Source organism: Leptosomus discolor, chromosome 25, assembly GCF_034619465.1.
Source record: "Leptosomus discolor isolate bLepDis1 chromosome 25, bLepDis1.hap2, whole genome shotgun sequence".
Lineage (NCBI taxonomy): Eukaryota > Metazoa > Chordata > Aves > Leptosomiformes > Leptosomidae > Leptosomus > Leptosomus discolor.
The window spans coordinates 3,615,528-3,628,210 of record NC_141415.1 but is presented as its reverse complement, the minus strand read 5'-3'; the positions used below and the strand labels follow the sequence as shown (position 1 = coordinate 3,628,210).

The 12,683-nt window shown below is 65.5% G+C and overlaps 2 protein-coding genes across 4 annotated transcripts; one reads left to right on the top strand and one right to left on the bottom strand.

Moving 5' to 3' along the window:
- Positions 1 to 537: 537 nt before the first annotated feature.
- On the bottom strand, positions 538 to 4,437 carry PSMC5 (proteasome 26S subunit, ATPase 5). Of its 3 annotated transcripts, XM_086478073.1 has the most exons (12): positions 4,371 to 4,437; positions 3,818 to 3,889; positions 3,316 to 3,385; positions 3,048 to 3,145; positions 2,595 to 2,651; positions 2,241 to 2,471; positions 1,953 to 2,079; positions 1,591 to 1,781; positions 1,388 to 1,486; positions 1,121 to 1,231; positions 943 to 1,029; positions 538 to 646 (listed from the first exon to the last, which is right to left on the bottom strand). In XM_086478073.1, the coding sequence occupies exons 1-12, from the start codon at positions 4,407 to 4,409 to the stop codon at positions 593 to 595; spliced, it is 1,236 nt and encodes a 411-aa protein (XP_086334199.1). In that variant the 5' UTR covers positions 4,410 to 4,437; the 3' UTR covers positions 538 to 592. The 3 variants fall into 3 exon arrangements, with proteins under 3 accessions (XP_086334199.1, XP_086334197.1, XP_086334198.1); XM_086478071.1 differs by having other exon boundaries at positions 2,241 to 2,651; XM_086478072.1 differs by lacking the exon at positions 538 to 646 and having other exon boundaries at positions 732 to 1,029.
- Positions 4,438 to 5,199: 762 nt separating this feature from the next.
- On the top strand, positions 5,200 to 12,632 carry FTSJ3 (FtsJ RNA 2'-O-methyltransferase 3). The gene is made up of 21 exons (XM_086477871.1): positions 5,200 to 5,284; positions 5,374 to 5,479; positions 5,676 to 5,722; positions 5,920 to 5,999; positions 6,197 to 6,296; positions 6,464 to 6,658; positions 6,763 to 6,878; positions 8,660 to 8,764; positions 8,947 to 9,047; positions 9,122 to 9,202; positions 9,292 to 9,447; positions 9,782 to 9,917; positions 10,012 to 10,217; positions 10,336 to 10,456; positions 10,554 to 10,647; positions 10,896 to 11,043; positions 11,143 to 11,219; positions 11,387 to 11,489; positions 11,643 to 11,826; positions 11,907 to 12,001; positions 12,281 to 12,632. The coding sequence occupies exons 1-21, from the start codon at positions 5,218 to 5,220 to the stop codon at positions 12,468 to 12,470; spliced, it is 2,508 nt and encodes an 835-aa protein (XP_086333997.1). The 5' UTR covers positions 5,200 to 5,217; the 3' UTR covers positions 12,471 to 12,632.
- The last annotated feature ends 51 nt before the right edge of the window (positions 12,633 to 12,683 follow it).

The window sequence follows — 12,683 nt, the reverse complement described above, 5'->3', positions numbered from 1 at the left end:
ATACGTAATCAAGTTTTTTAGCGTTCAGTTTTTGACAATCAGTTGATTATTCCACCCTGCCCCGCCGCTGATTTATGTAATTAGTGACTCATCTTGCGATAGGAGGTCTCAGGAGGGCGGAGGGGGTCGCTCTGCCCTGAGGTGCCTGGGGGCAGCGGGGGCACCGGGGCTCTGAGCACCACCAGGGCACCAAGAGAACTGGAGATACTGGGGAGGGAAGGGGACCACACCGCTGGGGCTGAGGGGACGGTGCCACCACCCGCTGGGACCCACAGAAGTGCCTTAACCCTGGTGGCCCCCTGCCCGCAGGCTCCTGGGCCCGGCCAGCTCTGCCTCCTCCGGGCAGAGGGGAGGGGGGCACTTCCACATTCCCAGGGTGTACGGCTCAGGGGTGCCTGCTCTGCCTCTTGTGTAACCGTTTTTTTTGTCTATTTTGGATATTTTCTAATAAAACCAGTTAGCAGCAGCTCCGTGTGTGCGTGTATGTGTGTGTGCTGGAGTCCTGCAGCCCCCCCTTTCCCCAAATCAGCGCCCAGGCACGGCCATAGCAGCACTTTATTAGAGACAAGGCAGCCCAAGGAGCGCCTCACCGTTACTTCCACAGCTTCTTGATGGACATGTTCTTCTCGCTGTCCTTCTGCATCACCTGGGCAGGGAGGAGGAGACGGTTCCCAGCACGCAGCCCCCCCCCCTTGGGTGCTAATAACCCCCAAACCACCCCCAATACGAAGCTTCCGCTCTCCACCTCCAAGGAAAGGTCCCTGTTGCCCTCATCCCTGTCACTCACGCAGGGACAACCCCCTTAGCACGGTGGTTTGTCCCCAGAGCTGACGCCCTTCAAGCTCCCAGGTGCTGGCAGAGCCACCCAGGACGGGTTGTGTCCCCACGACAAGGAGGTGACGTGGAGGAACCCCCCGCTGTGCCTCCCCCGCCCGCACTTACCTTGGCCACAGCCATTTCAAAATCTTCCTGCGTGACGTGCACCCGCCGCTCCCTCAGCGCGTACATGCCGGCTTCTGTGCACACCCCCTGCGAGGGACAGGGATGTCACCCGTCACCCCCCCTGCTCTGCCAGCCCCGGGGCCCCCCCAGCCCCCCCACCCCACCCCCCGGGGCTCACCTTCACTTCGGCGCCCGACGCCCCCGGCATCAGCTCCGCGATCTTGCGCAGGTTGATGCCCCGCGTCAGGTTCATCTTCCGGGAGTGGATCTTGAGGATGTCCAGGCGGGCCTGGAGGGGAGCAGCCGCAGAGCGAGGCTGCAGGACGCAGGAATCGCTCCCGGACAAGGCTGGGGACAACACGATCCCCCGCCCCCCCAGGGAGAGGAACAGGACAGCAGGGGCCCAAGGGAGAGCAGGGGCCGCGCCGTGGGGCACCCCACCTACCTCCTCGTTGGGAGGGGGGAACTCGATCTTCCTGTCGATGCGGCCGGGGCGCAGCAGAGCCGAGTCCAGGATGTCGATGCGGTTCGTGGCCATGATCACCTGCACGGGGAGACAGCCGCCCGTACGGGGAGACAGCCCCCCTCACCCCCCCGGGCCCCCCGGGCCAGCAGGACGGTCCCCAGGCAGAGGCAGCGGCCTCCTACCTTGATGTTCTTGGTGGCCTCAAAGCCGTCGAGCTGGTTGAGGAGCTCCAGCATCGTGCGCTGCACCTCGCTGTCCCCCCCCGAGCCCCCCTCCAGGCGGGAGGAGCCGATGGAGTCGATCTCATCCATGAAGATGATGGAGGGAGCGTGTTCCCGCGCCATCACGAACAGCTCCCGCACCATGCGGGCGCCTGCGGGGAGCAGGGAGGGGCTGAGCCCCGGCACCACGCGCAGCTCAGCGCCGCCACCCGCCCCGGGCGCCGCAGGAGGGGCCGGGGCTGAGGCCGCCCCCCCCCCCCCCCCCCCCGGGGGCCTCGCTGGGGCTCGGGCGCACGCAGCCGCCTCCCCCCGCACCCCTTTACCTTCGCCAATGAACTTCTGCACCAGCTCGGAGCCCGAGACGCGGATGAAGGTGCAGTCGGTGTGGTGGGCCACGGCCCTGGCCAGCAAGGTCTTGCCTGTGCCGGGGGGTCCGTAGAGCAGCACACCCTGCAACAGCCACGGGGACACCTCAGCACGCCACCCGTGCCGGCAGGGGCGGCCACCCCCTGACAGGAGACACAGGGACACCCCCAGGGGTGACCCAGGCAGCACCGCAGAGCCCCCCCGAACGCTGACTCCCACCACAGCCCCACAGCAGCAGCCCTTGCCTTGGGCTGGGCGATCCCCAGCGCCTCAAAAAGCTCCGGGTGCTTGACGGGCAGCTCGATCACTTCCTTGATCTCCTTGATCTGCTTGTCCAAGCCCCCGATCATCTCGTAAGTGGAATCTGGGACCTTCTCCACCATCATCAGAGACACGAGAGGGTCCACCTTGTTGGGCAGGATCTTGTGCAGCGTGTAGCTGTCGTTGCGCAGGGCCACGCGGCAGTTCGGGGTCACCTGCAGCGAGAGCCAAGAGGGGGGCTCAGCACCCCTGTGGGGTGGGGGGGCAGGCAGCAGGCAGCTCCGGGCTGCCCGGCGGGAGCGGTCACGTTCCCCCCCCCACGGCCCCAGGACACTCACGTCGTTAATATCGATGTTCTTGTCCACGTCCACCACAAACTTTCCCTCCGGGTGCACCTGGAAGGCAGCAGTTGCCACCCCTGAGTTCATTCCCCCAGAAGCCCCCCGTGCCGTGCCCGACGTCCACCCCGGCTGCGCGGAGCGGGAGGAAGGAGCCGGAGAGCTCAACCCCCGCCAAACACCCTGCGGCCCCTCCTGCCCCCGGGGAAGCCCCAAGTCCGCTGCCTCCCACAAGCCTGGGCAGGGTTTGGGCCCGGGTGAGCTGCCACCACGCGCTCCTGGGGAGCAAGAACTCTCGCTTTGTGTCTTTAAGGTGTTCCACCCCCCCCAGAGCTCACGCTCACGCTTGCTCCAACCCCCCACGGGGTCAAAAGGAGGGTCTGTCGCACCCCACCCCGCTCACCCCTGCTCTGCCCCAGCCCCCCTCACCCTCGGGACAGCTCAGCCTCATACCTTGACGAGCACTTTCTTCTTGTCCATGGCTCTCACCACTTCTCCCACGTAGGAGCCCTGCTCCTGCAGCAGCTGCAGCTCCTCCCGCAGCAGGCGCACTGCACAGAGGGAGGCATCAGCCACAAGCACCTGTGCCCTGACCCCCTGCCCGAGACAGAGGGGCAGCACTTCCCACAGCGGCTGGCAACTGGGCCAGGAGCCGTCAGCCCGCCAGGCAGGGCCAGCCCCAGAGCCCCGGGTGAGGAAGAGGAGGGAAGCTGAGCCGTACCCTTAGCGTTCAGCTCGTTCCTCTGGGCTTGCAGGCGCCGCAGGTTCTGGCTCTTCTCGTTCACAATGAGCTGTTGGGGAAAAAAAAAAAAAATCTCTGCTGAGGCCTCAGCGCCCCGTGCAGCGCTCACAGCAACCCAGCACCAGCACCACGGCCTTTGTCTCGAGGCAGGGACAGCCCTTCCCAGCAGGACACGACCAGCCAAACCCCACTGCCAAGACCTGGGGAACCCCTCACCCCCACCCAGCAGCACTGAGCCTCAGCTCACACACCCCCACCACCCAAAGGTTGGGTCTTGCTCGTAGGTACCAGCCCGGGGCACTGCCTCCTCCAGAACAGGGCACCTGCAGCGCAGGAAAAGCCCCGGGGGCTCTTAAGGCAAGCGCAGGGGGAGGGAGGGACACGGCCCCACAGCCCCCACAGCCCCCACAGCCCCGGCTGACCCCACAGCGCCCGGGGGCCGGCCAGCCGGGCCCCTCCTGCACAGCCAGGACCGGCTCACCTGCAACTCCTCGATCTTGGACAGGTAGTACTGCCGCAGCCCGGTGCCGCCCTTCCCGTCATCCATCTCCATCTGAGGAGAGAGCAGAGCTCAGCAGCACCGGCCTCAGCCCCACGGGCCGCCTGGTCCGCTCGGAGCCTCGAGAACCCGCTCTCCCCTCGGGCAGTCTCCGTGACGCCCCTCCGGTCCCCCTTTCCCCCTCCGGTCCCCCTTTCCCCCTCCGGTCCCCCTTTCCCCCTCCGGTCCCCCCGGGCCGGTGCCCCACAGCAGCCCCCAGGCTCCCGATCCCATCGCCACCCACACACCCCTTCCCCCTCCTCCCCACCCCCTCCCGAAGCCTCCCCCCGCAGCCCCCAAGGCCCACCCCGGGCCCCCGTCAGCCCCCACCCTCCCGGCGAGGCTGAAGCGAGACCCGCCGAGTCACGGCGCCTGCCAGGCCCCGACCAGACCCGGTCCCGGCAGAGCCCCGCGGCAGCACGGCGCCCCCCCCCCCAGCACCCCGCGGCCAGGGCCGCGCCCCGCTCCGGCCCGGCCCGCTCCGGCCCGCCCGCACCTGCTCGGGCCCGTCCACCGCCATCTTCTCCGCCGGCATCGGGACCCCGGCGCCGCTCACTGCCGGCACTAAAGATGGCCGCCGCCCTCCTTCCGCTGCCCGTGGTACGTCACTTCCTCTCCCCGCCGCCACACAGGAACCAAACACCGCGCACCCACACCGGGGGCCTTCCCCCCGGCCGCAAAGTGCGCATGCGCCAAAGGCTTTCCCTCTGGTTGGGGCCTTGTCGCCATCTTGGTACGGTCAAAGGTGATTTGTAGGTATCACAGCGACTTGAGGTGTCGGGACAGGCCGCGGACGCGCCCCCGAGGGGACTTTGTTACCGTGTCCCTTCTTCCGCCTGCGGCAGCCCGCCTGGCCGCGGCGGCGGGGACGCGCCACTCCCAAGATGGCGGCGAGGGCGAGCGGAAGCGGAAGTTAATCGGGTTGCGCGGGGCACGCTGGGACGGTGGTGTGGGCACGCGGCGGCGGCGGGATCGGGACCGGGATCGGGATCGGGATCGGGATCGTGTTCGTGTGTGTGCGCCTGGGGCAGCGGCAGCGGCCGCGGCCTGTCCTGGGGGAGGGAGGGACTGGGGCTGAGGGGCCCCCGGGCCGCGGTAGTTCGGGAGGTTCGGGGGGCCGCGGGGCCGGGCTGCGCCTGGCGGGGGCACCGGGGTGCGGGTAGGCCTTGGGGGGACGGGGGTAGCGGGGGAGCGCCGAGGGGGCGCTGGGGTTTGCCTGGGGAGGTCGCAGGGGGACACGGGGCCGTCCCTCCCCTCCGCCCCGAGCTCACCCCGTCTGTCTCCCGCAGGCCGGCGGCTGAGAGCGGGTCCCGGCCCCGCGGGGGGGCCCGCCCGGCACCACCATGGGCAAGAAGAGCAAATTGGGCAAGAGCCGGCGGGACAAGTTCTACCACCTCGCCAAGGAGACGGGTGAGGGGCCTGCCGGCTCGCTGCGGGGCAGGGGGGGCTGCAGCCCCGGTAACCTCGGTGACCCATAACCCGCGGCTCTCCTCCTACAGGCTTTCGTTCCCGCTCCTCCTTCAAGCTTCTCCAGCTCAATAGGAAGTTCCAGTTCCTGCAGAAGGCTCGGGCACTGCTGGACCTGTGTGCGGCCCCTGGCGGGTGGTGAGTGGTGTCAGGGCCCCGGGTCACAGCCCAGTGCCACCAGCTGTCCCGGGACATTGTGTCGAAGTGGCTCGTGTATTTTCTGTTGTTGTGTTTCTGCCCTCGATGCCAAAGCTGATCCCAGATCCCTAGCAGTTCAAGGCTGTGGGCTCTCCTAGGATCCTGCTGTAGCTTCCTTCCTCTCTGTTCTTTCCAGGCTGCAGGTGGCTTCCAAATTCATGCCGGTTTCCAGTTTGATCATTGGTGAGTGATGGGACCTGGCAGGAGCGGGCTGGGGGCTGGGACCTCCACCACAGTCCCTGGATGGGGCCAAAGAAAGGGGATCCTGGATTGAGGATCCTGGATTGGGGATCCTGGTGGGAGGAGAGGGTGGGTGGGGAAGGCACATGGGATGGGCTGGAGCCCAGTTTTGAGGCGTTTGTGTCTCTTCCTTATCTCAGGGGTAGATTTGGTTCCCATCAAGCCTATTCCTAACGTGGTGACGCTGCAGGAGGACATCACCACTGAGAAGTGCCGCCAGGTACAAACCTTTCTCCTCTTCCTCGGGCATCACGTGCCAGTCTGGGTCCCAGCAGGTCGGTCTGCGATGGGAGTGGGTGTCACCTGCTCAGCTGGGGGTTGCCCGGGGGTGGGGTGGAGGCAGGGGGCTGAGCTGAGCTGACGGGGCTGGTTCCTGCCGAGGGCTTGGTGAGACCAACGGGTGTCCCCGTCCCTCAGGCCCTGCGCAAGGAGCTGCAGACGTGGAAGGTGGACGTGGTGCTGAACGATGGAGCACCCAACGTGGGGGCCAGCTGGGTGCACGACGCCTATTCCCAAGGTGGGGCCCGGGCCCGGGGCTGCCATGTGGCCTGGCAGGGTCTGGGGGGAGGGTACGAGGGCAGGCACGTCCCGTACCCCCACAGGGCAGGGCGGCAGCACTGTGGGGCAGGGAGCTGGGCAGTGGGGGTGGTGACCAGTGCTGACTGCTCTTCTCCCCTGCTCCAGCCAACCTGACTCTCATGGCCCTGAAACTGGCCTGCGAATTCCTCTGCAAAGGCGGCTGGTTCATCACCAAGGTGTTTCGTTCCCGGGACTACCAGCCGCTCCTCTGGATCTTCCAGCAGTTCTTCCAAAAGGTCCAGGCCACCAAGCCCCAAGCCTCCCGCAATGAGTCCGCTGAGATCTTTGTGGTGTGCCAGGGTGAGCTGCTGGGGGGACCTGCAGCCGCTGGAACGGGGCTGGGAAAAACCCGCTGGAACGGGGCTGGGAAAAACCCACTGACCGCTCTGGTTCCTCCCTCCCAGGTTATCAAGCTCCAGACAAAATCGACAGCAAGTTTTTTGACCCAAAATACGCTTTCAAGGAGGTGGAGGTTCAGACTAAGTCTGTTAGTGAGCTGGTCAGCAAAAAGAAGCCAAAGGTATGAGTACGGCCAAACACACACAAATGAAACTGGGGATTGGAGCCAAAAAGATTGTAATAAGCAGATTTGTTTAGGAAAAGGGTAGGTCTGGGGGTGCGAAGTGGTGGAAGAGTCTGTTTTGGGGAGGTTTTACAGCCTTAGAAGGTGGTGCAGTGACAGGGAAACAGCGATACAAGTTGTGAGGCTAGGGATGGATCGGTCAAACCTTCCCTACCACGGTTGTCTGTTGGGTTTGCGTCTCTGTGAGGTGTCCTTAGGACACAGAACACTAATGGCCATGTCAGGTGGCGTCAGCTGCGCAGGGAGCTGACACAAACTTCTGTCATTGTCACCTCTCTGTGTCTGCGGGGGGAGCTGGCAGGTTGGGGCTGGTAACTTGCCTTCATCCCTAGGTTGTGTGGGCGCCCGTAGGTGAAAGCTGCAGCCAAACATGAGTTACGTGACAGTCGTCCTTTGGGGGTGGTTGAAGCTGCTTGTCTGTGCCCTGCCTGAGCTCACAGCCCCTGTCTGTGCCCTGCCTGAGCTCACAGCTCCTGTCTGCGCCCTGCCTGAGCTCACAGCTCCTGGCTGTGCCCTGCCTGAGCTCACAGCTCCTGGCTGTGCCCTGCCTGAGCTCACAGCCCCTGTCTGCGCCCTGCCTGAGCTCACAGCTCCTGGCTGTGCCCTGCCTGAGCTCACAGCTCCTGGCTGTGCCCTGCCTGAGCTCACAGCCCCTGTCTGCGCCCTGCCTGAGCTCACAGCTCCTGGCTGTGCCCTGCCTGAGCTCACAGCTCCTGGCTGTGCCCTGCCTCACCTCACAGCTCCTGTCTGCTCACTGCCTGAGCTCACAGCCCCTGGCTGTGCCCTGCCTGAGCTCACAGCTCCTGGCTGTGCCCTGCCTGAGCTCACAGCTCCTGGCTGTGCCCTGCCTCACCTCACAGCTCCTGTCTGCTCACTGCCTGAGCTCACAGCCCCTGGCTGTGCCCTGGCTGAGCTCACAGCCCCTGGCTGTGCCCTGCCTGAGCTCACAGCTCCTGGCTGTGCCCTGCCTGAGCTCACAGCCCCTGTCTGTGCCCTGCCTGAGCTCACAGCTCCTCTCTGTGCCCTGCCTGAGTTCACAGCCCCTGGCTGTGCCCTGCCTGAGCTCACAGCTCCTCTCTGTGCCCTGCCTGAGTTCACAGCCCCTGTCTGCGCCCTGCCTGAGCTCACAGCTCCTGGCTGTGCCCTGCCTGAGCTCACAGCTCCTGGCTGTGCCCTGCCTGAGCTCACAGCTCCTCTCTGTGCCCTGCCTGAGTTCACAGCCCCTGTCTGCGCCCTGCCTGAGCTCACAGCTCCTGGCTGTGCCCTGCCTGAGCTCACAGCCCCTGTCTGTGCCCTGCCTGAGCTCACAGCTCCTGGCTGTGCCCTGCCTGAGCTCACAGCTCCTGGCTGCGCCCTGCCTGAGTTCACAGCCCCTGTCTGCGCCCTGCCTGAGCTCACAGCCCCTGTCTGCGCCCTGCCTGAGCTCACAGCCCCTGGCTGTGCCCTGCCTGAGCTCACAGCCCCTGGCTGTGCCCTGCCTGAGCTCACAGCTCCTGGCTGCGCCCTGCCTGAGCTCACAGCCCCTGGCTGCGCCCTGCCTGAGCTCACAGCTCCTGGCTGCGCCCTGCCTGAGCTCACAGCTCCTGGCTGTGCCCTGCCTGAGCTCACAGCTCCTGGCTGCGCCCTGCCTGAGCTCACAGCCCCTGGCTGTGCCCTGCCTGAGCTCACAGCTCCTGGCTGTGCCCTGCCTCACCTCACACAGCTCTTTCCTCCTGCAGGCAGAAGGCTACGCTGACGGCGACACGACCCTCTACCACCGCTTCACCCTGATGGACTTCCTCAAGGCTCCCAACCCCGTGGACTTCCTCTCCAAGGCCAACGAGGTGAGTGCATGAAGCGAGGGGAGCCTTGGGGACCCCTGGGACGTCCCCAGGAGCGCAGAGCGATGAAAAGGGGGAGGCAGGTGCCCCAGCAGCAGCCCCGTTCCTGTTCCTGCTCCTGGGAGGTGAGGCAGGGCAGGAGCTGGGGCTCAGGCCTGGCAGCCCTTTCCCTCTGCTCTGTCCAGATCACGCTGGGGGACAGTGAGCTGGAGAATCACAGTTCCACCACGGAGGAGCTGCGTCAGTGCTGCAAGGACATCCGTGTGCTGGGTCGCAAAGAGCTCAGGTACTGGGAGGGACTGGGACGGGGTGTTATATCGGGCCTGGTGGGTGTCTCTAACGGTCGGCCTTCCCGCCCAGAGCCCTGCTGAACTGGAGGACAAAACTGCGGCGTTTCTTGGCCAAAAAGCTGAAAGAGCAGGCGAAGGAGCTGGATATCAAGTAAGAGCAACAGGGCTGCCCCGGGGCGCCAAGGCGGCGGGATGGGCCTGCCGCCAGGAGAGGGGGTGTGAGCTCCTTCCTTTTGGCAGCCTGAGCTCTGGTGAAGAGGAGGAGGGCAAAGAGGAAGAGAAGGAGAAGAAGACGTCTCCGAGAGCTGCAGCTGATGAGGTGGTGAAAGAGGAAGAGGAGGAAGTAGAGCTGGCGTTGGCAGAGATGAAGGCCAAGGAGCTGGCGGAGTTAAAGAGGTGAAAAGTTGTCACGTGGGGAGAGATGGGGGAGCACCAGGGCAGCAGAGCACAGGGCGGGGGGGGGCTCCAGCCGTGGGGTGTCAGAGCTTGTCCCTCTGTTGACAGCGGGTGGGTTTGTGGGTCTGGGGGGGTGGGGGTCGTCTGCTCCTCCGAGCAGGTGAAGCAGCTGCTCCGAGCTGGCGTGGGTCCCCCTTGTCCCGGGGTTGGGGACCTCTCACGGAGGGATGACAGTGCTGCTGAGGGAGATGGCACCGCTGTGGCGGTGGATGAGACACGGGGACGGGGATGGGGGGGGGGGGCAGCGTCACCTCATTCCTTTTGCCTCCTGCAGAAAGAAGAAGAAGATCCTGAAGGATCAGCGGAAGCAGCGTGAGCGTGTGGAGCTGAAGATGGACCTCCCTGGCGTCTCCATCGCCGATGACGGTGACACCAGCATGTTCTCCCTCCGGACTATCCAGAGGACCCCGGTGTGTGGGGGGCAGGGGAAGGCCAGGCCCCCAGAGCCATCGGGGAGGGACAGCGATGGGCACGTGGCTGTGACTCGTCTCGCTTGCATTGCAGTTGCTCAACGAGGTGACGCGGGGGGACATGGCGTCGGCAGACGCCCTCCTGGAGATCGGGCCTGGCGACGATGACATTTACGTCTCGGATCACGAAGAAGAGGACGACGTGTCCCTGGCCAGCGAGCTGGACCCCGAGGAGCTGGTGGAGATAGAGGCCCGTCAGCGCCGGCTGGAGCGGGAAAGGCGAGAGCAGAGCGCCAAGAGGTGAGAGCGGAGCGAGGCCTCCGGGGGCAGAGGCTTCCCTGGGGGCAGCTCCAGAGTCCAGCCGTGGGCACAGCCCAGCCTGGCTGGGGGGCACCCATCCTGCTGCTGCTTGTCACAGGGTGAAGTTTAAGCAGAAGGAAGAGGAGGAGAAAGGGGAGGAAGAGGAGAATCCCCTGCTGGTGCCCCTGGAGGACAAGACGGTGCTGGAGGAACGGCAGACCAGCCTGTGGTTCGGGAAGGTGAGTCCCACTGGGGCAGAAAGGACAGGGCAGCCTCGGCCACAGCAGCTCCCCGGGTGTGCCCTGCGTCCCCTGACCCTCTGCTCCTCCTCCCCAGGACGCCTTCGCCGGCATCGAGGACGATGCGGATGAGGACCTGGAGCTGGGGCAGTCGCAGATGTTGGCTGAAAGACGGCGCGAGTCTCAGAGAGGTTCGTGGGGGGCTGTGGAGGGGCCCAGAGGGACAGCCCCGCAGCCTGGTGTGGGTCCTTGGGTCAAACCGTGATGGGGCTGCTGCTCTCAGCAGGAGCAGAGATCTCCAGAGGTTGTTTCCAGCCTGTGTCATTACTCAGCTGACGAGCTGGCATTAGGGCAGCGTTAACGAGCTGAGTCTCTAGAGGAATGATCTGCCGTGGGGGCTGCCTCGACCCTTTCTCACTCAGAGGTTCCTTTTCCCCAGACAAAGCAACGAAGAAAGGGCAGAAGAAGAAGGTACCCCAGGAGGAAGCTCCAGCTGAGCCCCCGCCCGCCGCAGACCCGGGACCCGACGCCGGTAACGCGCCGGGTGAGCAGAGCAGCGATGATGACAGCAGCAGCGACGAGGAGAGGTGAGGGCTGAGAGCGGGGCGGTCTGTGTGCTTCTCCCCCAGCTCCACAGCCCTGGAGAGCCGGGGGGTGAGGCCCCCTGCCCTGACGGCTCTCTGCAGGCCACCGACGCCGCTGGGGAGGAAGCGGGGCCGCGTGGAGCCGTGTGGCTTTGAGGTGGTGCCCATTGAGAACCCAGGTGAGCGGGGGGTGCGGTCTGCGCCCAGAGGTACCACGTGAGTCCCTCTTTAGGGACAAGGAGGCAGGTCAGACCGTGCTTCTCTGAGCTGGCAGGGCTGCCTGCTGCTCCCTGGGGCTCGGGCTGCTTGCAGACAGGCCAAGCTTTCCTCTCTCCGTGTGCTGCAGGGAAAAGAGCCCGTGTCTTGGACGCAGAGGGCCTGGCGCTCGGCTCCGTCATCGCCACCTCCAAAAAGGCCAGGCGGGACCTGATTGACGACTCCTTCAACAGGTACTTGCGGCTGGGGGTGCTGGAGAGGGAGCAGCGTTCGGTGTCCCAACGGGAGACAGGCCGTGGAGGTGGCAGATGGATTGGTGGGGGGACCCTATGTCCCTCTCACAACTCACCTGAGTCTTCCCCCCCCCCCGCCCCCCCCTCCCCCAGATATTCCTTCAACGAGGATGAGGGGGAGCTGCCCGAGTGGTTCACAGAGGAGGAGAAGCAGCACCGGCGCAAGCAGATCCCCGTGGACCGGCAGACGGTGGAGGCGTATCGGCAGCGCTGGCGGGAAATCAACGCCCGCCCCATCAAGAAGGTGGCGGAGGCCAAGGCCCGCAAGAAGCGGCGGGTGAGTGGGGCTGTGGACCCGGACGGGTGCTCTGTCCCTCCTCCTGTCCCCCTTGTCCCTCACCCTCGCTGTCCCCACAGATGCTGAAGAAGATGGAGCAGATGAAGAAGAAAGCAGAGGCCGTGGTGAGCACGGTGGATATCTCGGAGCGGGAGAAGGTGGCCCAGCTGCGGCGGTGAGTGGCCAAGCCGAGATCCCGATCTTTGGTGTTGTGCTGGGCTGGTTCGCGGTGCCACGTCCCTGCTGCCGGGGGACGGCTCCTGCACGTCACCCAGCGGGGCTGGACCCGGGTGTAGGCCGAGGGGTGGCAGAGCAAGTAAGGGAGCCCCATCTTGGCGCACAGAGGCCCTGAGGAGTGACAGGATTCGATCTGTGGATACATCCCGAAGCCAAACTGCTGGAATGAGGCCGGGGTGGGGGGCTCCTGGTCTCACCTTGCGCTGTTCTCCCTCAGGATCTACAAGAAGGCTGGGCTGGCCAAGGAGAAGCGGCAGGTCACCTACTTGGTGGCTAAGAAAGGTGTAGGACCTCGAGTGCGCCGTCCTCCCGGCGTCAAGGGCCAGTTCAAGGTCGTCGACAGCCGCCTGAAGAAGGACGTGAGGGCTCAGCAGCGCAAGGAACAGAAGAAAAAACGCCACAAGTGACGTGGGACCGGCAAGGGACTCGGCTCGGGGCATGGGGCAGGGCTGGCTCCTGTCCTCCCACCGCGGCCTCGGGAGATGCTGGCTCACCCTGCGGCTCTCCCGCATCGTGGGCACGGGGCTGTGACTTTGCCACACGTCTGTGCCTTGGTGTGACATGGTGTGACATGGTGTGACATGGTGTGACATGGCCTCCCGTCCTCTCTCGGGGCGGGG

Coding starts and splice junctions, on each gene's coding strand:
- PSMC5 (XM_086478071.1), bottom strand. CDS start 4,409: ATGCCGGCGGAGAAGATGGCGGTGGACGGGCCCGAGCAG. Junction 1,487..1,590: donor AGGCCACCAAGAACATCAAG/GTAGGAGGCCGC, acceptor CTCCCCGTGCAG/GTGATCATGGCCACGAACCG. Junction 1,232..1,387: donor TCCCCCCTCCCAACGAGGAG/GTAGGTGGGGTG, acceptor GCTCCCCTCCAG/GCCCGCCTGGACATCCTCAA.
- FTSJ3 (XM_086477871.1), top strand. CDS start 5,218: ATGGGCAAGAAGAGCAAATTGGGCAAGAGCCGGCGGGACAAGTTCTAC. Junction 6,297..6,463: donor GCACGACGCCTATTCCCAAG/GTGGGGCCCGGG, acceptor CCCCTGCTCCAG/CCAACCTGACTCTCATGGCC. Junction 8,765..8,946: donor TCCTCTCCAAGGCCAACGAG/GTGAGTGCATGA, acceptor TGCTCTGTCCAG/ATCACGCTGGGGGACAGTGA.